This window comes from Canis lupus, chromosome 14 (assembly GCF_048164855.1).
Source record: "Canis lupus baileyi chromosome 14, mCanLup2.hap1, whole genome shotgun sequence".
Lineage (NCBI taxonomy): Eukaryota > Metazoa > Chordata > Mammalia > Carnivora > Canidae > Canis > Canis lupus.
In genome coordinates, this window is record NC_132851.1 from 39,600,507 (window position 1) to 39,623,477 (window position 22,971).

At 53.8% G+C, this 22,971-nt stretch overlaps 3 protein-coding genes and 2 pseudogenes across 13 annotated transcripts in view; 2 read left to right on the forward strand and 3 right to left on the reverse strand.

The window, feature by feature from the left end:
- The first annotated feature begins 328 nt into the window (after positions 1-328).
- Positions 329-3,258, forward strand: HGH1 (HGH1 homolog). The gene is made up of 6 exons (XM_072775621.1): positions 329-970; positions 1,046-1,146; positions 1,251-1,349; positions 1,532-1,623; positions 1,718-1,840; positions 1,920-3,258. Exons 1-6 carry the CDS (start codon positions 339-341, stop codon positions 2,094-2,096), a joined length of 1,224 nt encoding a protein of 407 aa, XP_072631722.1. The 5' UTR covers positions 329-338; the 3' UTR covers positions 2,097-3,258.
- LOC140604280 (testis-specific serine/threonine-protein kinase 5-like) lies at positions 3,017-8,477 on the reverse strand. 2 transcript variants are annotated; one of them, XM_072775627.1, is made up of 8 exons: positions 6,355-8,475; positions 5,926-6,033; positions 5,548-5,750; positions 5,406-5,461; positions 4,748-4,880; positions 4,544-4,659; positions 3,779-3,913; positions 3,017-3,698 (listed from the first exon to the last, which is right to left on the reverse strand). In XM_072775627.1, exons 1-8 carry the CDS (start codon positions 6,556-6,558, stop codon positions 3,457-3,459), a joined length of 1,197 nt encoding a protein of 398 aa, XP_072631728.1. In that variant the 5' UTR covers positions 6,559-8,475; the 3' UTR covers positions 3,017-3,456. The 2 variants fall into 2 exon arrangements, with proteins under 2 accessions (XP_072631728.1, XP_072631729.1); XM_072775628.1 differs by lacking the exon at positions 3,017-3,698 and having other exon boundaries at positions 3,785-4,208; positions 6,355-8,477.
- The window catches only part of MROH1 (maestro heat like repeat family member 1), a 70,345-nt gene continuing 54,257 nt past the window's right edge, over positions 6,884-22,971 (forward strand). For 7 of the 10 annotated variants that reach the window (XR_012007234.1, XM_072775426.1, XM_072775431.1 and 4 more), the window contains exon 1: positions 9,712-9,801. The gene's annotated coding sequence lies outside the window, so the exon portion shown is untranslated. Of the gene's footprint in view, positions 6,965-9,711; positions 9,802-9,887; positions 9,957-22,971 lie in introns of those variants that run through there. The other 3 variants (XM_072775427.1, XM_072775434.1, XM_072775428.1) reach the window with 3 other exon arrangements.
- Positions 13,979-14,693, reverse strand: LOC140604300 (large ribosomal subunit protein eL15-like; annotated as a pseudogene).
- Positions 18,532-19,234, reverse strand: LOC140604303 (prefoldin subunit 3 pseudogene; annotated as a pseudogene).

Here is a 22,971-nt window from a genome sequence, read left to right on the forward strand (position 1 = left end):
AGATGATGCGGAAACACAGGCCTAACATTAGAAGGTCAAAAGAAAAAAAAAGAAAAAAAAAAGGTCAAAGTAATTGATCCTAAGTCTCCCGGCGACAGGAGGTCGCTGCCTGCCCCAAGGGCCCGGTCACACCCGAGGGGCCGGCCCGCGCCCCTCCCCCGGCGGGGCGCGGCACCCAGTCCACAATGCCCCGGGCCTCGGCGTGGCCCCGCCCCCGCGCAGGCCCCGCCCCCGCGCAAGTCGGCGGCCTCTGATTGGCGCTGCGGCTTCCGCTGCCGGGGCGGGTCCTCGGTCCGCGTGGGGGCGGTGGGGCAGCGGGGTCCGGGGCGCGGACCAGCATGGGGGAGGCCCGGGGGGGCGCGGGCGCGGGCGCGTCGGGGGGCGGGCTGTCTCCCTCAGCGCCGCGGATGCCGGAGGCCGGCGCGGAGGCGGAGGTGGCGACGCTGCTGCCCTTCCTGGCGCCCGGGGCCCGGGCGGACCTGCGGGCCGAGGCGGTGCGGCACGTGCTGGCGCTGACGGGCTCCGGGCCCGGGCGGGCGCTGCTGGCCGGCCAGGCGCTGCTGCTGCGGGCGCTGGTGGAGCTGGCGGCGGCCCCGGCCCCGGCCCCCGCCCGCGACGCCGCTCGCGCGCTCGTCAACCTGGCCGCGGAGCCTGGGCTGCACGAGCCGCTGCTGGAGGCTGAGCCCGCGCTGCCCGCCCGCCTGCTCGGCCGCGCCCTGGACCCAGAGTGGCCCTGGGCGGAGGAGGCGGCCGCCGTGCTCGCCAACCTCAGCCGCGAGCCGGCGCCGTGTGCCGCGCTGATGGCCGCGCTGGCGGCCGCGGGGCCGGGGGGCTCGGGCCTGGAGCGGCTGGTACGCGCGCTCTGCACGCCCGGCTACAACGCCCGGGCGCCCCTGCACTACCTGGGGCCGGTGCTCTCCAACCTCAGCCAGCGCCCCGCCGCGCGGGCCTTCCTGCTGGACCCCGACAGGTGAAGCCCGGGGCCCTCGGGGAGGGGGCGGGAGCGAGCGGGAGCGGGATGGCGCTGAGCGGTCCCTCCCTGCAGGTGCGTGGTCCAGCGGCTGCTGCCCCTCACCCAGTTCCCAGACTCCTCGGTGCGCAGGGGCGGGGTGGTGGGGACCCTGCGAAACTGCTGCTTCGAGCATCGTGAGTGCGGGTGAGGGTGGGGGTGTTGCGGTGGGAGGGGCTGGGGCAGAGGGACGGCTCTGGGGCCCCCTCTAGACTGGCACCCATTTCTGGTTTTCCTTCAGGACACCACGAGTGGTTACTTGGGCCCAAAGTGGACATTCTCCCCTTCTTGCTGCTGCCACTGGCTGGGCCTGAGGACTTCTCTGAGGAGGAGATGGAGCGTGAGTGGCTTGGGCCGAGCCTCAGGGTTGGCCCAGCAGGGGGGGTGCAGATGCACAGATCTGGCAGGACCCCTTCTGAAACTTTCCCGCTCGGAGACGCTGAGCTCAGGTGGGACTTACAAAGGCAGGGTCTGGCCTACCGGCCTGTGCAGGCAGCCAGTAACCCCTTCATACGCCTCCAGGGCTGCCTGTTGACCTGCAGTACCTGCCGCCAGACAAGCAGCGGGAGCCTGATGCTGACATTCGAAAGATGCTCATTGAGGCCATCATGCTGGTGAGCGGGGGTCCTGCAACGTTCATGCCACCCCGCAACATACCCACACGTACCTGAGGACACTGATACCTGGGTAACCTTTGTCTTCTCCCAGCTGACAGCCACAGTGTTTGGTCGGCAGCAGGTGAGGAACCAGGGAGCCTATCTGATCCTGCGTGAGCTGCACAGCTGGGAGCCAGAGCCCGACGTGCAGGTGGCTTGTGAGAAGCTCATTCAGGTGGGTGCAGGGTTTGTGGGGAAGGGAGGAGCATGTCTGCAGTGCCAGCCAGCTGCTCACCTGCCTCCCCTGCTGGCAGGTGCTCATTGGGGATGAGCCAGAGCAGGGCATGGATAACCTGCTGGAGGTACAGGTGCCTGAGGATGTGGAGCGGCAGCTGCAGCGGCTCGACCAGCAGGAGCAGGAGCAGCACAGCCGGAAGCACCCAGAGGAACTGGCCCCAGAGCCACAAGCACAGGGGGCAGCGCCCACCTGAGGCCCCTGCAGCCTACCGCCAGGTCTGGGTGCACCTTGCTGGCCCTCCTGTCCAGCCCTTCCTGCAGTCACCTGCAGGCCTCTGCGTCTCCCTGCTCAGAGCTCGCCCCGAGCTGAGCAGCATAGCTGCCCCTAGGCTCACGGTGAGGTCTCTAGGGCGAATGGCCAATAAACCTGGGCAAGGGTACCTTCTCGTACCCTGCTGCATCCAGCCACTCACGTTGCTCAGCGTGGCCCAGGTCGGCCAGAGCTAGCTACGCCCTCTCCCAGGTACCTCCAGGAACCAGCTCATGAGCCTAGACTGATAAATGGTGCCAGCCTGAGCACCCCCAAGGGCATGACAGAGGCCTGGGCGTCATGGGTGTCCAGGTGTAAGCAGGGCTGTTTGTTGCCGGTGCCACCCCGAATCTTCCCTTCAGGACTCCTCAGCTTGCCCTGCCCTGAGATCAGCCTCAAAGGACTGATCCCTTGAGACTTGCCCCTGCCTCAGCCTGTCCTGGGATCTCCTAGGGCTGTACCCCCGGTGTGTCCTTGGAGCGTTTGCTGGGGCCCATCTGCCTACATCTCTCCACCTTCCTGCTTGACCTGCGGTATTGCCCTCAGCCCCTTGCTAGTGTCTCCAGCTCTGGACTGAAGTGATGCCCCCCTGCCCTCCCTCCCCCAGCTCACACACACACACCCGCTGACTAGGCTCTATCTTTGGTCAGTTTCCTTGAGTTTCAGAGCCCATCGCTTGACAGAGTCTCCCTGAGGCACCTGTGGCCCTGCTCTTTGCCAAGCCTTTTCCTTCACCACCCTCTGCCCCCTCGGAGCCCCTCGTGTGGGGCCTTGTGTTCTGCAGCTGCCAAGCCAAGCCTGCTAGGCCGTCAGCACGGCCTCCCCGCGCCCTGCTCCTTTCCTGGTGCCATCTTTTGCACAAGACTCCTGAGTACTGGCCTCCGCAGGCCTTTGCTCTCTGGCACTGGTGTGCCGCCACCTGGCATCCTGAGTGTTTCCAGTGTCCTCTGCACATGTCCTCCATCGTGACACTGCCTCCAAAGCTGGAGGCCCATTCCAGTTCCTCCCAGTGAGGCTGGGCTTCATGGATACAAGCTCTCCCCTTCCTTCATGTACTCTCCATATATTTTTTTTTTTCTTGTCCTGATTAAAGCTCTGGCATGGAAGCATGTGGACTCGTGTTCTCCCTGGATGGGGGATGCAGCAGGCTCCCCATGGCTGGCTGCCCCTTCCTGCACTGAGACATCACACCCCTTCCATAAAATAAATGCTTTATCTGGCCTCGCCCGTGCCCATCCATCCTCAGTTAACCAGGTAATACCCAGGCGTGGTCCTGATGGCACACGTGGAGCTCGGCAAAAGTGCTACCAGGAGGCACCAACCCCCACACTGGCTGCCACCGTGCTCTGGAGCCCCAGCTGGGCAGACCCTGCACCTCTTGTTGGGACTGCGTCTGGGCGCTCGGGCATTGGGCCAGAAGCACTCTCGTGGTGAGGTCCCCTGTGCTGGGGACGCTGGAGTCGCTGGAGCAGCCTCGGAGGCTGTGAGTCTCTGCCAGGCTCCATGTGGTCAAGGGCTGCTGGCAGCTGGGACTTGGCTGGCTTCTCTGCAACCAACAGCCATGGCAGGTCAGGAGGGGCAGTGGGGGCCTACCACCTGCCTGCCCCCCTGGGGGCCCCACCGCACCTGGTGGTGAGCTGAGCATGGTGCAGAAGAGTGCGTGCGCAATGGGCAGCATCCAGCAGTGAGCAGCCACCTGCTGCAGGTCCAGGCGTGCCCACGGGCGTAGCTGCAGCAGACCCCGGATCAGGTCCTGGCATTCTGTGGGCAAGGGCTCACAGCTCTGGCCCCCCACTGCCGTCCTCTTGTGCAGGCCCATCACCGCCAACAGTGGTGGTGGTTGGGAGGAGTCCTCCCATTTAGTCTACCCAAACGCCGGGAGGGAGTCCATGCTTCACCAGTCAGGAGATGGAGGCACAGAGAGGGGAGATGGCCTGCCCAGAGCCGGCGTAGAGCTCAGCTCACGGGGGTGCTGCCTTTCCAGACACGGAGTCTGGGTCTGGGCCTCCCCCAGGCCAGCTGCCCTCTCACCTCTTGGCTGCAGTCACCTACCAGCCTGGGTTGGGAGTGGGGGGACAGGTCAGCTTCTATGCCACTGCCATGCCCCTCACTGCACAGGAGGACCTTTCTCTGGACCCAGGGCTCTTTTTTTTTTTTTAAAGACTTTATTTATTTGAGACAGAGCAGTCAGAGAGGCAGGGGGAGAAGCAGATGCCCCTCCCCGAGCAGGGAGCCCGATGGAGGTTCCATTCCAGGACCCCGGGGTCATGACCTGAGCTGAAGGCAGATACTCCACCGCAGAGCCCCCCAGGTACCCTTGGACCCAGGTCTCTTGCCCACTTCCCAGAGCCATGTCGGGACTTTGGAGGAAGGCAGGGTGTTCTCACTCACCTGGGGACATGCCTGGCCTGAAGGTGGGGCCCTGGCGCATCAGGTGCAGCATGCGGTGGGGCTGGCGCTCCTTGAAGGGCAGCTTCCCAGTGACCATGGCATAAAGGATGATGCCCCTGGGGGCACAGGCTCCTCAGGGCAGGCTCCTTATCTTGCCCTCCCACGGGGCCCGCCTCTGCTGGGGTGCCTGTGGGCGCCACTCACAGGCTCCACAGGTCGGCCTGCTCCCCGTTGTACTTCTTGCTCATGAGGATCTCAGGGGCTGTGTAGGCCACGGAGCCACAGAAGGTGCTCAGCAGCGAGTTCTTGAGGCCTGACCGGTTGGCGAAGCCAAAGTCTGCAGGGGGCATACAGGGGGGCACAGGCGGGCAGTAGGCCCCGTGAGGGGAGGGAGGGGAAGGAGAGCCTCGGGAGGGACGGCTGTGGGGTGTCTGCAAGCACAGGTGCAGGCAAGAGGGAGGTTGGGCCTCCCAGGAGGGTTGAAGGTCAAGCCAGGTCGGGGTGCGGAGGGTGTCGGGCGTCTGAAGCAGGCAGCTGCCCAGTCGATGAAGCGTCTGCTTTTGGCTGAGGTCATGATCTCGGGGTCCTGGGATGGGGTCCTGGCTCTGTGCTCAGCAGGGAGCCTGCTTCAGCATTGTCCCTCTGCCCGCCCCTGCCCCCCACCACTTGGCGCGCTCTCTCCAAAATATGTAAATAGATCTTTAAAACAATTAAAAACATTGTCTGAAGCAGGCCAGGGTCGAGGCTGGGGCCCGGGCCGGGACACCAGCTGAACACGGATGGGCGTCCTGAAGCAGGTGAAGGCTGGGGCGGGCGTCCGGGTGGCCTGGGGAGGAGGGCGGGCGCTGGGCCACGGGCTCACCGCTCAGCTTTAAGAGGCCTCGGTCATCCAGCAGGATATTCTCACACTTTAGATCCCTGCACAGGGAGGGGGAGGCGAGCTGGTCCCGGGCTCAGGCGGGCCCCTCGACACGAGTAGGGGGCAGGCTGGGCAGCAGCCTCACCGGTGCACGATGCCAGAGCTGTGGCAGTGGGCCACAGCGCTGACCAGCTGCCAGAACAGCCCGCGGGCCTCGTCCTCTTCCAGCCCCGGGCGGCAGCGGTGGTCGGACACTGAGTTGATGTGTTCCAGCAGGTCACCGCGGGCTGCCAACTCCAGCACCAAGTAGGAGCGCCGGCTGTTCTGGTAGGTCTCATAGAGTTGCACCTGCGGGACCCCCAGCTCCCTGCTGTCACCCAGGGAGGGGCTGTCCAGTGCATTGGATCAGGGCCTCAAGATGGGGCTGGGACCCAAGCAGGACGGTCCCTGGTGGGAAAGTGGGTGGGCCTGGTCAGCAGGAGATGCACAGGATGGGAATGGGCTGTTTGGGGTCTCCACCTACCACGTTCAGGTGCTTGTAGGTGGCATTGAGTGATGATATTTCACGGGGCAGGAACTTTTGGGAGAATTCCACGGGGGCCTCGGCAGTGGAGATAATCTTGATAGCCACCTGCAGGGATGGAGGGCGGCCCTTGTGTGCCAAGCACAGCCCCTGAAGGGGGACGTGGACGGCCCCGTGCCCTTGACGCACATTGCTCAACTTGACCGAGGCTGGGAAGCAGTGTGCTCCTGGGGCTATGCTGATCCTCCCCTCCCTTCCTGGCTCGGATAGGCTCAAGGGGTTCTGGAACTGGGAGTGGCCAGCTTGCGGGAGCCTTGAGGGGATACCATGCCAGGAAGAGCCAGAGCGGCAGGGGGGTGCCTCAGTGGGGGGAGGACAGGGCCACAGAGCCTGCTGTGGGCCACCCCCGGGGAGATGGGCCTGCCTCACCATGGCATGGCGCTTGCCCCGCAGGTCGGAGGCCAGCTTGGGGTTATGCCGCAGGCGCTCGTGTGTGGCGTAGGCCAGGTAGACTTTGGAGAAAGCCCCAGAGCCGATCTTCCTGGAAGACAGCAGGTAGCCGTTGTCCCTGCACTCGCGCACCTGCTCCATGAAGTTTAGCTGGTCCAGCTTTTGCCTGGCACTGCCCTTCATGGAGGCCAGGGCTCCCCGGAGGGGACAGGGTGGTCCAGCTCCCTGCAGAGCCTTGGCTAGGAGAACCGGTGAGACCTGACTTGGGTCAGAAGGGCTGGAGGAGTCTAGTGCGACCTGTGCCCCTTGGGGCTGGATCCCAGGACCCCAAATTTCTGAAGTCTTGCTGAGACTAGGACAGAGACAGGGGAATGACCAGGGCTGCAAGCCAATGCAGCCTGGACTGGTGGGGGGCAAGGCAGGCTCTGGGAAAGCAGGGGCAGATTCTAGAATGGAAGGTTCTAGAGCTGCCCTTGCATTGTGCCCTCAAAGGGGGGTGTCCCCAGGGCCTGCCTTCCTTGAGAACTGCTTGCTGGAACTAGCCCCGTCCTGCACGGGGCTCACTCTGTATGGGGTGATCCTCCCCAAGGTGAGGCCCACCGTAAGTGGGACTGGCCACAAAAGACCCTAAAGAAGCTTGTGGGGAGGGTGAGTGAAGGAAGGTGAGCAGGGTTTCCAAGGATACAAAGGACGGAAAGGAAACACAAGGAGTGCTCGCAACTGTTTTGGCTGAGCCCCTCGTGCTGTGAGATGGTATCAAGGGGGCAGCCAGGTGTGCGGCAATAGAGGCTGAGCTGGAGGAAGGGTGTGGGGGCGGGAGCTACCTGGCTCCTCTGCTGTGGCCTAGAAGCTTCTGCCCAGCTCACGGTCAGCTGCAGGAGGCCTTGCCCCCAGAGGTCTCCGCAGACTTGATGACACATCCCCAAGGCAAGCAAGGCTCCCCAGTTTGGGCTCTAGGAGAGAGAAGCCCACCTGCACACCCCTTCCCCTGGCCTCCAGCGCCTTCTGTGAGCACTGCTGTCACAGGGAGCGGTATCTAACGTCACCGAGCATCTGCTGTGTGGCAGGCAGTATTGGGAGGAGTCCTAGGAGCCCCAGCGGCCACCTCCCTTAGACCCTGCCTCGCAATCCATGCCGGATGCCCCCTTCCCGTTGTAGGTGTTCACATCCTGGGTTTTGAAGTGGAGCACAAACAAGTGGTGCCTGTCTTAAGGGTGACAGTTGGGGCAATTGGCATCCGGATATGTGGTCTCTCTGCCATAGCTAGATGGCACAGCAGCTGTGGGCTGCCATCCTGGAGGTGTCCCAGGAGGGCCTTGGCCTTGGTGGAGGCTTGGTGATTGTCTGTGGACTTGACTTTTCCTCCACTGGGACCCGCAGCAGCCACGGAGTGCCTGCAGGGAAGGCCTGCGATCGGTCTGGTGGGACACACCGTTTCTTATTCCTGGTGGACCACGAGCTGCTTTAGAGCAAGTTTAATACTCCCCTGGCTCACCCACTGCCCTTGTTTGTCACATCGTGTGGGATAGAGAAAATGTGGACAGCCTGCCTGGTTCGTTGCTGCTGTGCAGGCTAGAGAGGAGAAAGCTCCAGATTTCAACAGAGGCATGGTTATTCAGGCACTAGGGGGTTGGAGCCGCAAAACGGAATATCGTGTGGCTCTAGCCAGGGGTGTCCGTGCCTCTGAGCTGCTGTCGTCAAGCCTGGGAACCGTGTCCCGTCACCTTCCCAGCTCCCACCAGGGCCACAACACAACTGGAAGCCAGTGAGAATCCTGAGGAGATGGGCAGGACCCAGAATAGTCACCAGCTCTGTCTACCCTCTCTTTGTGAAGTCTTTTGTGTCCTCCTCCTGCACTGCACCCCCGGTCATCCATCTAGCCCGTGAGATGCACGGAGCACCCATCATGGGCTGGGCTTGCTGCTGAGCACCAGGAGCAAATCACACACATGGGCCTTTCTCTCGGAGAGCTTCCAATTACAGAAGGGAGATTGGGGGGATCCCTGGGTGGCACAGCGGTTTAGCGCCTGCCTTTGGCCCAGGGCATCACCCCGGGGTCCTGGGATCGAGTCCCACGTTGGGTTCCTGGCATGGAGCCTGTTTCTCCCTCTGCCTGTGTCTCTGTCTCTCTATGTCTATCATGAATAAATAATTAAAATCTAAAAAAAAAAAAAAGGGAGATTGGCATCAATAACGTGACAAAGCGAAAGGATGGCAGTGATGTCTGCTGGCGCACCTTGTGCCCCTGGGGAGTGAAGTCTGGCCGAGGCTGGGGGTGCTGGGCACTGGCCATGGGCAGAGGCAAGGCTTGGGCTGGAAGGTGCGTCCTCCAGATGGGAGCTTGGGAAACGCCAGCCTCCTGCCCTATAACTTCTGGGGCCGTGGGAGGGGCTTGGGGCCGGGTGGTCGGGCTCCTCCTGGGGGGCCGGGCCCCACCTGCAGAGCCTCTCAGTGTCAGCCTTGCGGGTTCCGTCCCTGCAACAGAAGCAGGCTGAGCCCCTTCCCTCCCCGCCCAGGGTGTGCCCTGGGGCCCCACTCTGCACCCTCACGCCATCGCCCTCAGCTCTCTGCAGACAGCCCGCTGCAAGCCAAGGACACCTGCCAGGCCCCGGATGCAGTGCTGCTGACCATTTCCTTCTCCAATCGCCCTTCTAAGCTTCTGAAACGCACTCCCTTCTGGTCTGTGCACGGGCCCGGATGATTTCAGCCTCCGGGCTGTACCGGCGCCAGCGCCCCCGCCGGGAGGGCAGCTCTTCTGCCCGCTGCTCCTTCGGGGCACTTCTGTGCCTTATTCCCCGCCGCTCTCTCCGAGCCCAGGCCCGGAGGCAGACACCTGCTCATCCCCATCCGCGGGGGGGCGGCGGCCCCGGGGCTCTCCGGTGTGTGTTGGGTGTTCAGTGTGTGCGTTCTCGCGTGAGCGATCACAGGGCATGAGAGTGCCCGCGTGTGTCCAGGTCGGGCCCACCTGGGCTGTGCACCTGGATAGGTGTGTGTCTGCGACGCGCCGAGGCGCCCCCTGGTGCGCGCCGGGGTCTCCGGGGTGCACCTGCACGCAGCCTGGCGCCGCGCGGACCGAGCGGGAAGGGCACATCCGCGCCTGCGCACTGGCCGGCCGCGTCTCCTGCAGCCGGGGGGCCGCACTCGCGCCCAACCGCCGGGAGCGGCCGGGGGCGGGGCCGAGCACTAGGCGGAGACTGCGCACTCGCGCTCGCCGGGGCTCGGGGGGCGGGGCGGGAAGGGGGCGGAGAGGGACGCGCCTCCGGCCAATGAGCGCAGAGATCGTGCGGGGGCGGGGCCGGGCGGCCGCGCGCCGGGCCGCGGTTGGCGGATGGGGCGGGGCGGGCTCGGCGTTTGGCCCCGCCCACCTCGGGCGGGGGCTGGTGGGAGGGCGGCTCCCAGGCGGCGGCGGCGGCCGCGGCTCCTCAGGTAAACCGGGAAGCGGGGTGGGCGGCGCTCGCTCGCACGGGCGCCCCTCCGGGAGCCGCGGCCGGAGAGTCCGGGGGCCGCGCGCGAGGCCGGGTGGGGAGGCACCCCCGAGGTCGGCGGGCGAGCGCGAGGAGGGTCCCGGGCGCGGGGCTCAGGTGCGCCGGGCGTGCGGCGTCCCACCCGGAAGCGGCCGGGGCGGGGGGCGGGGGAGCGTGTCCTGGTCACGAGGGCCTCGGCCGCGGGCACGGCCGTGGAGCTGCTCGGGCCGGAGGAGGTGCGGCTCCGCGGCGCGGCGCTGAGCTCCAGGCCCGAGCTGCCGCCCCGGGGTCCCCGCGGCGCCCGCACAGCCGCGGTGCAGCCCTGGACCCCGAGGAGCCGTCGCGGACGGGGGGGGGGGGGGGGGGGGGCGCGGGACGTGAGTGCACGGCGGGGGAGGCAGGGGGAGGCCGGCTGCGACGGGCGCCTCGGAGGCCGGGAGGGGTGTTGGGTGGAGAGAAGGGGCCGGGGAGGCCGCCGTGGGGCGTGTGGCGGGGACGCAGGGCGGGCTGGGCTGCTGCTGACTCCGAGCCTCTAGCCCGGTGCCCGGGCCCAGCGGAGGTCTGGGTGAAGCGCGTGGGTTGGTAGGAGCTGCGGGGTGTGAGGGGCCCACTGGACGATGCACAGCAGCAGATCCGCGGACACCTGGGCAGCGCGTGGTGGTGATGCGGCTGCGGGTCACCTGTCGCCCCAGTACCCCGCGGGCCTGGGGACGCTGCTGTCTGCAGGATCTTGATTTCGAGGCCTCGGTGGTGGCCCAAGTGAGCAGGTGTCTCTGGTCTCTCTGTGGGGTCAGAGTGAAATGACCTGAGTTGAGCTCTCTTGGTTACCTTGAAACCAGCATCCAGGCTGCATCTTGCTGCTTTTTGCTCCCCGGGGCTGCCTGCTGCCTGCTGCGGGAGGTCAGTGGGTCAGAGGTGGAAGCTGCGGGGCTGTCCTCGCGGCGCTCACTGCCAGCCCGCGTGCTTGGAAGCAGGTGTGTGCGCTTAGTTCTTAGACCCCGGGCCCGCTGAGGCCCAGGTAAGCAGCCAGGTTGTGGCTGGTGTATGATCAGCAGCGCTGGAGCTCATGAGCCTCTTCTATGAGCTGAATTATTTCATCTCCTGGAGGCAGGTGCTAGGCAGCCGCTGTGGCTCTTGGGGCTCCTGGCCAGTGCTCAGGGCATACTGGCTGCTGGAGTTGAGGACTGTGATTTCTTTACCCTTGGCTTTGGTGGTTTGCACGTGAACCCCGTGACGCAGCTCGCTGTGGTTTGTGTTGAGAGTGTTTCCAAGGGACCAAGAGCAATGGGCCGTGGAACTGCCTTTCCTAGGTCATCAGCCCAGGTCCTAGTTGGTGGCCCTGGAAGTTGATTCTTCTCTGGCTCCTGTGCTAGGAGGGAAGGTCCCGGGGGCCTGCTGCAGCGGTGGGTCCTTCCCATGACCCCACATGGTGGCCTGACTCCCCAGTCTCCCTGCACACGCCTGATCATCAGACAGGCTCACAGCTGCGTCTGGGCAGTGGTGCCCATGGGCTCCATGCAGGCGGCCCAGCCCCTCTGTGTGTGGCAGCCACCATACATGTGGGTGTCCTTCCAGCCAAGGGCTAGGACTCTTGGGGCTGAGATGGTGTCTGGTCAGCACTAAATGGGGTGGGAGGACTGGGTTGTTGTGGTGAACGAGGAGGAAGCCTGAGTGCTTCTTCAACTGCCATGAAGTAGGATGCAGGGAGGGAAGACCCCCTGAACCCTGCCTTCATGACCTGTGCCAGCATGCATCACGGCTCGGGTGTAGGGCAGAGCCTGTGGGAGCCGGTCCTCAGTGAGTCCCGGCCGCTAACCAGCAATGGGTTTCTCTCACACCTGCTTGGCTGTGTGTATCAAAACAGATGGTGCCTTTAGGGCACTGACCGGGCAGTCAGTGCTCAGCACACCTGCTTCCTGCAAGTTGCAGGCTGCCTTCCAGGCCCAGACCCTTCCTTGTCTCTGCACCCTCCTCCCCTGCAAGCATTGGTCGTGGCTTGCCATCAGCAGCCTGCTCACGGTTTGTCTCCACGGAGAGCAGGTTCTGGGCTGCTGTCCCTGTGTGTCCAGTGTCAGCACACAGATCACCTGGCCTGGGGCAGGGGCCGCGAACGGAACCTTACCTAACCGGTCTTGATTAGCTGCACACACTGTGCTTTTCCATTGGCGGTTGAGCTCTGCTCTTTGCTCTGTAGTTTATACGAACTCACCACTTGCTCCCATTGGTTGTTTTTTTTTTTTTAAATCTGACCAGACCCCTGATTGGTATTTGTGTTTCTTCTAATACCTCTGTGCCCTTGTGGGAGGGTTTCTGTAGATACACGTCAAAACGTGGGTGATCCCATCACGTGGTGTCCGTAGGCTCCGCTGACTGTGCAATGACCGCAGCGCTGATGACATCTGTGCTAGCGGAGCATGGCTGTGTGCCAGACCTTCCTCCAAGCCTTTCACTTGTGACACAACTGAAACCTGGTGCGAGAGTCCGGACCTTAGCATGTCCACGCTGTCCGCGGTGCAGTAGAGGCCAGTGCTCTCCCCTCAGTCTGCTGGATGTCTTTTCTGGGAATTCCGTATGCACGTTTGTCCATTTTCCTATTTGTCTTGTTGATGTAGGTGAGCTCCTTTGCATGCTGGTGTTAGATTTCTCTCTCATCTGTTATGAATGATTCGTCCTACTTTGTCTTTTATTTACCTTATGCTCTTTGGATGAGGTGTGTGAGCGTGTAGAGTGGTGTGCATAGGTATAAGTATGGATATGGTTTTCAAAATTTTTTTTAAGATTTTATTTATTCATGAGACACAGAAAGAGAGAGAGACAGAGACACAGGCAGACACAGGCATCCCCCTGCAGGGGATGCGGGACTCGATCCCAGGACCCCGGGGTCACGCCCTGGGCCGAAGGCAGACGCTCAACCACTGAGCCACCAGGTTTTCAAATTTAATGTATGTTTTTGACTCAGAAACTGAAACTCTTTATTGTTTATTTATTTATTTATTTATTTAGATTTATATAGTCATGAAAGACACACACGCACACACAGAGAGGCACAGGCAGAGGGAGAAGCAGGCTCCATGCAGGGAGCCCAATGTGGGACTCAATCCCAGGGTCCAGGATCACGCCCTGGGCCGAAGGCAGTGGTAAACTGCTGAGCCACCTGGGCTGCCCTCTAACTTTTTTTTAATAGTCAAACTGAATAGTGTTCACTAGTCTGGCTTAGAACATCCTTTCCTACTTCAACACTATAAAATATTTACTTGTACTTTCTACTCGGACTTTTACGTTTCATCCTTCCACTTTTAACTCTTACATGCGTCTAGAGTTTGTATTGGGATAAAGAGAGGTGAGGGGGGCTAGTGTTTTCCTTGAGAGTTTAACTAGCTGTTTCAACACTATTTATTGACTAATCTGTATTGTTTAAAAGTCTTTCATGTATATTTTCTTCCTATTTGGTGTTCATTTCTGGACTTTTTATATAGTTCCATTGATTTGATACACTTTAACATAAATAGGACAAATCCTCCTCTTCATAAACTTTGAAAAATTGGGCAGCCCGGGTGGCCCAGCAGTTTAGCACCGCCTTCTCCCCGGGGTATGATCCTAGAGACCCGGAATCAAGTCCCACGTTGGGCTCCCCACAGGGAGCCTGCTTCTCCCTCTGCCTGTGTCTCTGCCTCTCTCTCTCTCTCTCTGTGTCTCTCATGAATAAATAAATAAAATCTTAAAAAAAAAACTTTGAAAAATGTAACTGGCTATTCTTTTTCTTTTTTTAAATTGGCTATTCTTGTATGTAATTCTTCTATATGAATTTTGGCCATTTCATCAAGTACCTTCCAATATCTTGATTCGTATATTTGTAGATTTGGAAAAATCGAGCTTTACAATATTGAGTCATATGGGAGGGTTTTGGTTCTATTCCTTCCATGAACAATTTTTTTTAAAGATTTACTTGTTTTAGTGAGCTATCTATCAAGTGGGGTGTAGGGGCAGGGTGTGAGAAGCTTACAGCAGACTCCCTGCTGAGCTGATTCCCTGCTGAGCTTGGAGCTCCATCCCCACACCCACAAGACCATGACCTGAGCTGAAACCAAGAGTCGGATACTCAACCGACTGAGCTACCCTGCAGCCTCTGAACAGAACAGTTTTCTTTTTTTTTTTTTTGACTGTCCTAAATTGTTTATTAGGTAAGAATTTTACAAACATTACTTATATTAGCGGTAACGGTGGAGCTGGAGAGTATTGCGTCTTCTCCATGCTGTACTGTGAGAACCACCAATAGTGTGGTGGAACTTGTGACCCTTCCCAAGGCCACAACTCTTGCGGCCTGCATAGGTCAGCCCTCGCATCTCCCTGTGTTTGTGGACTGGTTTGGTGATCCACTGGGTGTCAGGATTTCTTCTGATAGCTTTATGGAATGGATCAATGAGGATAACCTCAAAGAATTTGTATGTGGAATCTTCGCCAACCCAATAAGAATTCAAGACTCTCAGAGCTCCACAGTGGCGTCCAGCTCGCTCCTCTGCAACAGACTGAAGGCTTTGGGCAAACTTCAGCTGGTTAACACCATGATGGACAGGCTTGCCATAGGTAGCACCCTTAGGAACTGGGCGTTTGCGGCCACCACGATGCACACGAATCCAATACATGACATAACTTTGCTTGGCCTTGTAGCCCAGTCTGCGCGCTTTATTGGGCCGGGTTGGGCGGGGGCCCTGTGGAGCGCAGAGAGCTGGCGGTACTGCCAGCAGCACACCCTGAGAAGAAAGCGCATGACATCGGACTGCTTCTTCCTCCATAGCTCCTGGATGTACTTGTACGCACCCATCTCGGCCTACCCTGATGGCTGCCGCCAGACGGAAAGGCTCTGAACAGTTTTCTAAAAAATTCTATGCACACTAAGGATAAAAACGAAAAATTTTTCCCTTGCTCACAGTGCATTGGAGAAGGCAGGCCTACTGGAGCATACAACTGTTAATATTTTGTGCTGATCCCATACCCATCATATGAACAAAGCGTTGTGGGAATATTGGATCACTTGCTGGGAAAGGTCGAGTGTCCTGGGTGACGTAACAGGGATTGCTGTTGAGGAGTGAGCAGGAGTCCCCATGGTAGAGAGGCCAGGGCAGGGTGTACCTGCAGGGGCCGGCAGAAGCAGAGGTGCTGAGAGTGCAGGTGGCCAGGATGCCTAGAATGTAAAGGGGTGAGAGAGAAGCAGCGAGGGCTGCAGGCCTAGGCTGCAACAGCCCGTGCTGAAGGTGTGGGTTAGGTTCTGTGGGCAGCAGGGGGACTGGTAAGCAGCAGTGCGGCATGTAGGGTCGGCGTTGGCAGAGGTCAGCGCTCTGCATGTGGAGGAGGCAGGATGGTCAGGTGAGGCGGTCATCAGAGGTAGTACCTGGGGCGGGTGGGCGTTGAGGGCCTTGTGTGAAGGGCAGAAGTAGGGAAAGGAGAGCAGTGGGGGGTGCTGATGGCTTCACAGTGGGTCTGTTACTGAGTAGGGTGTCTTGGTGCCGTGAATTTCATTTCCTTAGTAGTGTATTCAAAGAGCAGAAGGTTTTTGGGGCACCTGGATGGCTCAGTCAGTTAAGCCTCTGACTTTTGGTTTCAGCCCAGGGTCTTGGGATTGAGCTGTGTGTCTGCTTCCCCTGTCTCCCCTTCTGCTCCTCACCCTGCTCATGCTCTATCTCTCTCTCTCTAAAACAAATCTTAAAAGAACAAGTAGAAGTTTTTTGATGAATTTCAGTTTATGACCCCCCCCCCCCAAGATTTTTCTTTTGGTGTCAGTCATGGAGATTTTCTTATTTTTTTTTCCCCAGAAATTTTAGAGTTTTAACTTTTACAATTAGGCCTGTAAATCATTTTGAGTTTTTGTATGTACTGTGAAGTATAGGCTCAAGTTTATTTTATCGCATGTAGATGTTCAGTACTATTTGTTGAAAAGACTGTCCCTTTTCCACTGAATAGACTATGTCCCTTTGTTGAAAATCGATTTGCCATATAAGTTTTTTTTTTTTTTTTTTTTTTTTTTAGGATTTTGTTCATTTATTTGAGAGAGAGGGAAAGAGTAAGCATGAGTGGGATGAGGGGCAGAGGGAGAAGCAGATTCCCCACTGAACAGGGAGCCTGACGTGGGGCTGGATCCCAGGATTCTGGGATCATGACCTGAGCTGTAGACAGATGCTTAACTGACTGAGCCCCCCAGGTATTTCCATGTGAGTTGTAGAATTAGTCTGGTCAGTTGTGTTTTTTTGTTTTTGTTTTTCTCAGCAAATGGCATGACTTTCCATTTTTGGTTGTCTATTGTTAGCAAATAGAAATACAGTTGACTTTTTAATACTGACTTTACCTCCTGTGTTCTTAACTGTTGACTTATTGATTCTAGTCCCAGTTGTAGGTTCTGTAGGGTTTTCTACATAAACCATCATATTACCTGTGAATAAAAACATTTTTACTTCCATCTTTTCAATTTGAATGCCTTTTTTTTTTTCTTGCCTTATTGCACTGACTAGACCCTCTACTATTATAGTGAATAGAAGTGGTGAGAACAGGTATCCTCACCTTGTTCCCTATTTTATTTTATTTTTTAAAGATTTTATTTATTCATGAGAGAGAGAGAGAGAGGCAGAGACACAGGCAGAGGGAGAAGCAGGCTCCATGCAGGGAGCCCGACATGGGACTTGATCCTGGGTCGAAGGCGGTGCTAAACTGCTGAGCCACCCGGGCTGCCCTTATTCCCTATTTTTTTTATTTATTTATTTATTTATTTATTTATTTATTTATTTTTATTATTTATTTTTTTAAATTTTTTATTTATTTATGATAGTCACAGAGAGAGAGAGAGAGAGAGGCAGAGACACAGGCAGAGGGAGAAGCAGGCTCCATGCACCGGGAGCCTGACGTGGGACTCGATCCCGGGTCCCCAGGATCGCGCCCTGGGCCAAAGGCAGGCGCCAAACCGCTGCGCCACCCAGGGATCCCCCCTTATTCCCTATTTTAAAGGGATAGCATTTAGTCTTTCACCATTAAGAATGAAGTTACTATAAAGAGCACCATTAGGTTGAAGAAGTCCCTTTTATTCCTGTTTGCTGGTAATTTTTTGGATGTTGGATTGTGACAAATGCTTTTTCTGCATTTACTGAAACAATTATATGGTCCCCCCCCCCCCCTTTTTGGTCTGTCAATGTGAATTACATTGGCTCTGCTTAAAAATACTGAGCCAAGCTTATATTCATGGGATAAACCCCATTTGGTCATGATGTATTATTCTTTTTACATGTTGTATGTGATTTGATAAAATATTAAGAATTTTTACATTTGTATCTATGAGGGATATTGGTCCATGGTGTTTATTATTTGTAATATCTTTGTCTACTCTTATTCTCAGAATAATGCTGGCCTCATAGAATCAGTTGGGAAGTATTCCCTTATTTTCAATTTTCTTGGAAGAATTCATGTAGAGTTGGTATTATTTATTCCTTAAATGTTTGATAGAATTTCCCAGGAGAACCATCTAGGCCTTGAGCTTTCTCTGTGGGGAGGCTTTTTTTTTTTTTTTTTTTTTGTGGGGAGGCTTTTAACTACAAGTTCAATTTCTTAATTAGATACTACCTTATTTAGACTTTTTTAACTGCAATGTTTTAATATCATGAAATACAAGTACAAAACGTTGTACAAGTATATGTTGTACTCACAGAGATGGAATAATACATTTGTGTTATCAGACTATAACCCAGTGCTAACCACTGTACCAATGGCTTTCCATAGGGATTTTTCTACTCTTTGTATGAGATTTTATCATGAATAAAAAAGCTCACAAATCTTTTCAACCACTGCAGATTTATATTTATGTTAATATTCTTGTTCAGCTGCTTTGGAGACCGTTAAGAAATACAGAATTGCCTTAGCCAAGAGTTTTGAGTGGCTAAAAAATTTTATTATTTCATGTTGGCCCAGATCTCCCTTACACTGGCATTGCAAAGACACTGTGCACTTCTATGGGGTTTAAAAAAAAAAAGCGTTGTCTCAATAGACAGCCCTCTTTTTTTTTTTTTTTTTTTTTTTTAAATAATGAAGGTTTTTTGTTTTTTTTTTTTTGTTTTGATTGTTTTATTTTGTTTTGTTTTACAGAGATAGGAGGTACCAATTTTTTTTTAAAATTTTTTAATTTATTTATGATAGTCATAGAGAGAGAGAGAGAGAGGCAGAGACACAGGCAGAGGGAGAAGCAGGCTCCATGCACCGGGAGCCCGATGTGGGATTCAATCCCGGGTCTCCAGGATCGCGCCCTGGGCCAAAGGCAGGCGCCAAACCTCTGCGCCACCCAGGGATCCCAATAGACAGCCCTCTTATGTTTGGGAAGGCAAATTACCATTTCTTGAAAAGTACAGACTATTGCAATAGTTATTGGCTAAGTAGTAATTCATGAAAATCCATTTATATAACACAAATAATAGCAACAGAGAGCCATAAAGCCCCACATATACTAAAGAAAACAAGTTTGGAAATATTTAAACTATTTTTCCTACCTCTATACTGGTTTAGCCACATCAAGTGAGAGTAAATATCATCCAATAAAGAAAAGTATTCAGCATTCTGTTTCCATAGCATACCTCAGCCATCTCGGCTAAGACTTTTTTATGACAAACCAAAAAAAAAAAAAGAAAAAAGGATAAAAGTTGCATTTACTTTGCTGAAAATAAAAATAAAATAATGCTGATTTCATAAAATATCTGAAACTAACTTTGTTTCTATAATAAAATGGTGGCTATCTTTTTTGAAGTTTTAATTACCATTCTTGCCATTAAAAAAGAAAATCTATCAAAGTCATGTCAACCTTTAGGTATAAACTTTGGGGTACTTAAAATAACATGTTTGGAAAACTGAACCACATTCTTAATTGCCAGCATTATGCTTTGTTCTTGTTAGAATCATCTTTGTTTTTCTTCTTTTTACATCCCAGTTATAAACCCTGGCCAGATTGATTTCAGTGGTAGTCAATTGGTCTCGAAGAAAGTCAAGATCTTCCTCAAGAGAATCAAGATTTTTTGTGGCAGTTGATAGATTCTTTTCCAACAATGCTGAGCTTCATCAATATCATATTCAAGCATTACATTAGCCCCCAACCACAGACACACTTTATCAGTAGGAGGAACTGAAGCTTTGCAATACAGGTTATCTGCCAGTAAGAATCTGGTCTCCATTGAACCAGTCGACTCTTTTTTCTTCTGCATGTATTTTAGAATTTCTAAAGTCTGCTTAATTTCAGGAAGCTGACCTTTTAGGCTCCTTTTCTTTTGAGCAAGGTTGAGTTCTGTAAATTTATACTTCCGGTATTGTTCATCCAGCTTCTTCAGCACTGTATCTGCAGTCTCGTTCCCAGGCTGTTTCTTTTTTTTTTTTTTTTTTTTAATTTATTTATTTACGATAGACACAGAGAGAGAGAGAGAGGCAAAGACATAGGCAGAGGGAGAAGCAGGCTCCATGCCGGGAGCCCGATGTGGGACTCGATCCCGGGTCTTCAGGATCGCGCCCTGGGCCAAAGGCAGGCGCCAAACCGCTGAGCCACCCAGGGATACCCCTCCCAGGCTGTTTCATGAAGGAATCTACATCTTCCATTAACACGGCCTCCGGAATCCCCAGGGGGAGCCGCCGCCCATTCCCCCTGCGGCCACTTCTCCCAAGCCACAACTGTCCTTAGCCGTCGCCATCTAGGAGAAGCGAGCGCACGCCGAACGGCCTACCTTATTTAGATTATCTATTTCCTCTTTCATAAGCTTTAGTGGTTTGTGTGTTTTAAGGAACTTGTCTGTCTTATTTATAATTTTTTAATTGAGGTATAATTGACTTGTCTATTTCTTTTCTTTTTGTTTTTTAAGCTTACTTATTTATTTATAAGTAATCTCTACACCCAACATGGGGTTTGAACTCATGACCATGATCCTGAGACCAAAAGTCTCATGCTTCTCTGACTGAGCCAGCCAGGTGCCCCTGACTTGTCTATTTCTTTTAAGACGTCCAGTTTACTTTAAAAAAAGTTCAATTTACTGGCATAAAGTTATTCATAATGTATTTTTATTTTCTTCCTAGTATCTCTAGAATCTATAGTGATGTCACCTCTCATTCTTGATACTGGTAATTTGTGTCTTTTTTTCCTGATCTGTCAGGCTAGAGGTTATCAAATTTATTGATCTTCTCAAATAACTAGCCTTTGGTATCATAGATTTTTTTTTCTATTCTGTTTTCTATTTCTTTGTCTTATGTGCTAATATCTATTATTTCCTTTTGGTTCATTTGTGTGTCTAGTTTTTTTTTAAGATTTTATTTATTTGAGGGCAACCTGGGTGGCTCAGCAGTTTGGCGCCGCCTGAGGCCCAGGGCATGATCCTGGAGTCCTGGGATGGAGTCCCATGTCAGGCTCCCTGCATGGAGCCTGCTTCTCCTTCTGCCTCATATCTCTGCCTCTCTCTGTGTCTCTCATGAATAAATAAATAAAATCTTTAAAAAAAAGATTAAAAAAAAAGATTTTATTTATTTGAGAGAAAGAGCACATGAGTGGAGGGAGGAGCAGAAGGAGAGGGATAAGCAGACTCCATCCACGCTGAGCACAGAGTCTGACATGGGGCTTGATCCCATGAGCATGAGATCATGACCTGAGCCAATATCAAGTCAGACGCTTAACCAACTGAGCCATCCCTGCACCCTTGAGTGTCTAGTTTCTTAAGGTGGAAGATCACAACATTCTTCTTTTCTAATACAGACATTTAGTGTTATAAATTTCCCCCAAATTTTGATATATTTTTTCATTTTCATTCACTTCAAAATGCTAATTTTACTTTTGATTTCTTTTTTGTCTCATGCATTATTTTGAAGCATATTGAGTGGTTTTTAAAATATTAGAGGATTTCTCAGATGGCTTTCTCTTACTGATTTTTTTTTATATAAATTTTTATTTATGATAGTCACACACAGAGAGAGAGAGAGAGAGATAGGCAGGGACACAGGTAGAGGGAGAAGCAGGCTCCATGCACCGGGAGCCCGACGTGGGACTCGATCCCGGGTCTCCAGGATCGCGCCCTGGGCCAAAGGCAGGTGCTAAACCGCTGCGCCACCCAGGGATCCCTCTTTTACTGATTTTTAATTTAATTCCATTGTAGTCAGAAAACTTTGTATGACTTGAATTCTTTTTTTTTTTTTTTTTAGAGATTTCATTTATTTATTCATCAGAGACAGGCAGGCAGAGACACAGGGAGCCTGATGGGGGACTTGATCCTGGAACCCTGGGATCATGCCCAGAGCTGAAGGCAGACGGTCAACTATTGAGCCACCCAGGTGTCCCTGTATAACTTGAGTTCTTTTAAGTTTACTGAGATTTGTTTTACTGCCCAGAATATAATCAGTCTTGGTAAATATTTCATGTGCTTTTGGAAAGAATATATATTCTCCTGTTGATGAATAGACAGTTCTATAAATACTACTTAGGTCAAGTTGGTTGACAGTATTGTTCAGGTCTTCTGTACCCTTACTGATTGATTATATGTACAATTGTTTTGCCAATTATAGAGAAATCTATAATTTGTACAGTATATGAAACTGTCTAAATGTCCTTGTCTACTAATTTTTCTCCATCATTTCTGGATCAGTTTGTATTGCTGGATTCATCTTCATTATGGGTTGTATTTTTTTTGCTTCTTTGTATGCCTGGTAATTTTTGATTGGATGCCAGACATTGTTGGTGCTGGATATTTTTGCATTTCTCTTATGATTCTTGAACTTTGTGCTGGGATGTAGCTAAGTGACTTAGAAATAATTTGATTTTTTCAGGTCTTACTTTTAGCTTTGTTAGATAAGACCAGAACAGCATTTATTTTACAGCTAATTTTTTTTACTGTGGCAGAGCCCTTTTGAATGCCCTTTCCAATACGCTGTGAGTTGTGATGTTGTCCCCTCTGGCTGCTGGGAGCAGCTTCATTCCTGGCCTGTTGGGAGTTCTTTTTTTCTTTTTTTTTCTTTTCTCTTCTCTTCTTTTCTTTTTACTAAAGATTTTATTTATTCATGAGAGATACACACACAGAGAGAGAGAGAGAGAGGCAGAGACACAGGCAGAGGGAGAAGCAGGCTCCATGCAGGGAACCTGACGTGGGACTCGATTCCGGGTCTCCAGGATCACGCCCTGGGCTGAAGGCAGCGCTAAACCGCTGAGCCACCTGGGCTGCCCACAGGGTTTGGGTTCTATCTGATGATGTGCCACCGCCTTTGAGAAGTATCTTTGGACTCTTTCTGGAACCTGCTGACAGCATACCTCATACCCTGCCTGACAGCTGCAACATTTTCAGCCTATCGTTCTTTTAGGATTTGGGATTTTTTTTTAAAGATTTTATTTATTCATAGAGACAGAGAGAGAGAGAGAGAGAGAGGCAGAGACACAGGCAGAGGCAGAAGCAGGCTCCATGAAGGGAGCCTGACGTGGGACTCGATCCCGGGTCTCCTGGATCATGTGCTGGACTGAAGGCGATGCTAAACCAGAGCCACCCGGGCTGCCCGGGATTTGGGATTTTTTTTTTGCCACCTTCTTGCTCTGCCACAAATGAAATGTGTACTTTTAGATACTTTCCAGGAAGAAAGGGAAAACACCTTGCTGATGCCAGCATCTTCAAACCAGAGTCTTCTCCATCTGCTTTCTATCTGCCTGGGATTCCTGGAGATTTCTGGTTTGCTAATTTTATCTGGTTTTCTAGTGCTTTTGTGGATTTATTCTTTCAAGACTTGCATCACTAGGACACCTGGCTGGCTCAGTCAGTAGAGCACGAGACTCTTGATTTTGGGGTTGTGAGCTCAAGCACCACGCTGGGTGTAGAGAGATTACTTTAAAAAAATTTTTTTTAAAAAACAAAATAAAAACTTGCATCTTTTCTGTCATTTTGTTGAGGTTCTGGTGGGCTGGATGCAAACTTGGGGCTGGCTTGCTTTCCTGAACTAGGGTTCTCACTTACTTGTGTTTCTGCTACCACACACCCCGTGATTTCTCACTGTGCTGCTTTCCTTGCTGTATGTCTGTAGCCAGGTGGGTGTCGTCTGGCTCGGTTAGGGGAGGTCACGGCAACTCGCCTGTATCATCTGTGTCCTTTTGTGTGTGAGAGGT

Bases quoted from the DNA above. Each gene is read 5' to 3' on its own strand.
- HGH1 (XM_072775621.1), top strand. From the start codon at position 339: ATGGGGGAGGCCCGGGGGGGCGCGGGCGCGGGCGCGTCGGGGGGCGGG. The intron at 971-1,045 runs GTGAAGCCCGGG...CCCTCCCTGCAG, and splicing joins TTCCTGCTGGACCCCGACAG to GTGCGTGGTCCAGCGGCTGC. The intron at 1,624-1,717 runs GTGAGCGGGGGT...GTCTTCTCCCAG, and splicing joins TCATTGAGGCCATCATGCTG to CTGACAGCCACAGTGTTTGG.
- LOC140604280 (XM_072775627.1), bottom strand. From the start codon at position 6,558: ATGAAGGGCAGTGCCAGGCAAAAGCTGGACCAGCTAAACTTCATGGAG. The intron at 6,034-6,354 runs GTGAGGCAGGCC...CCATCCCTGCAG, and splicing joins GGGGCAAGCGCCATGCCATG to GTGGCTATCAAGATTATCTC. The intron at 4,881-5,405 runs GTGAGCCCGTGG...TGCCCCCTGCAG, and splicing joins AGGCCTCTTAAAGCTGAGCG to ACTTTGGCTTCGCCAACCGG.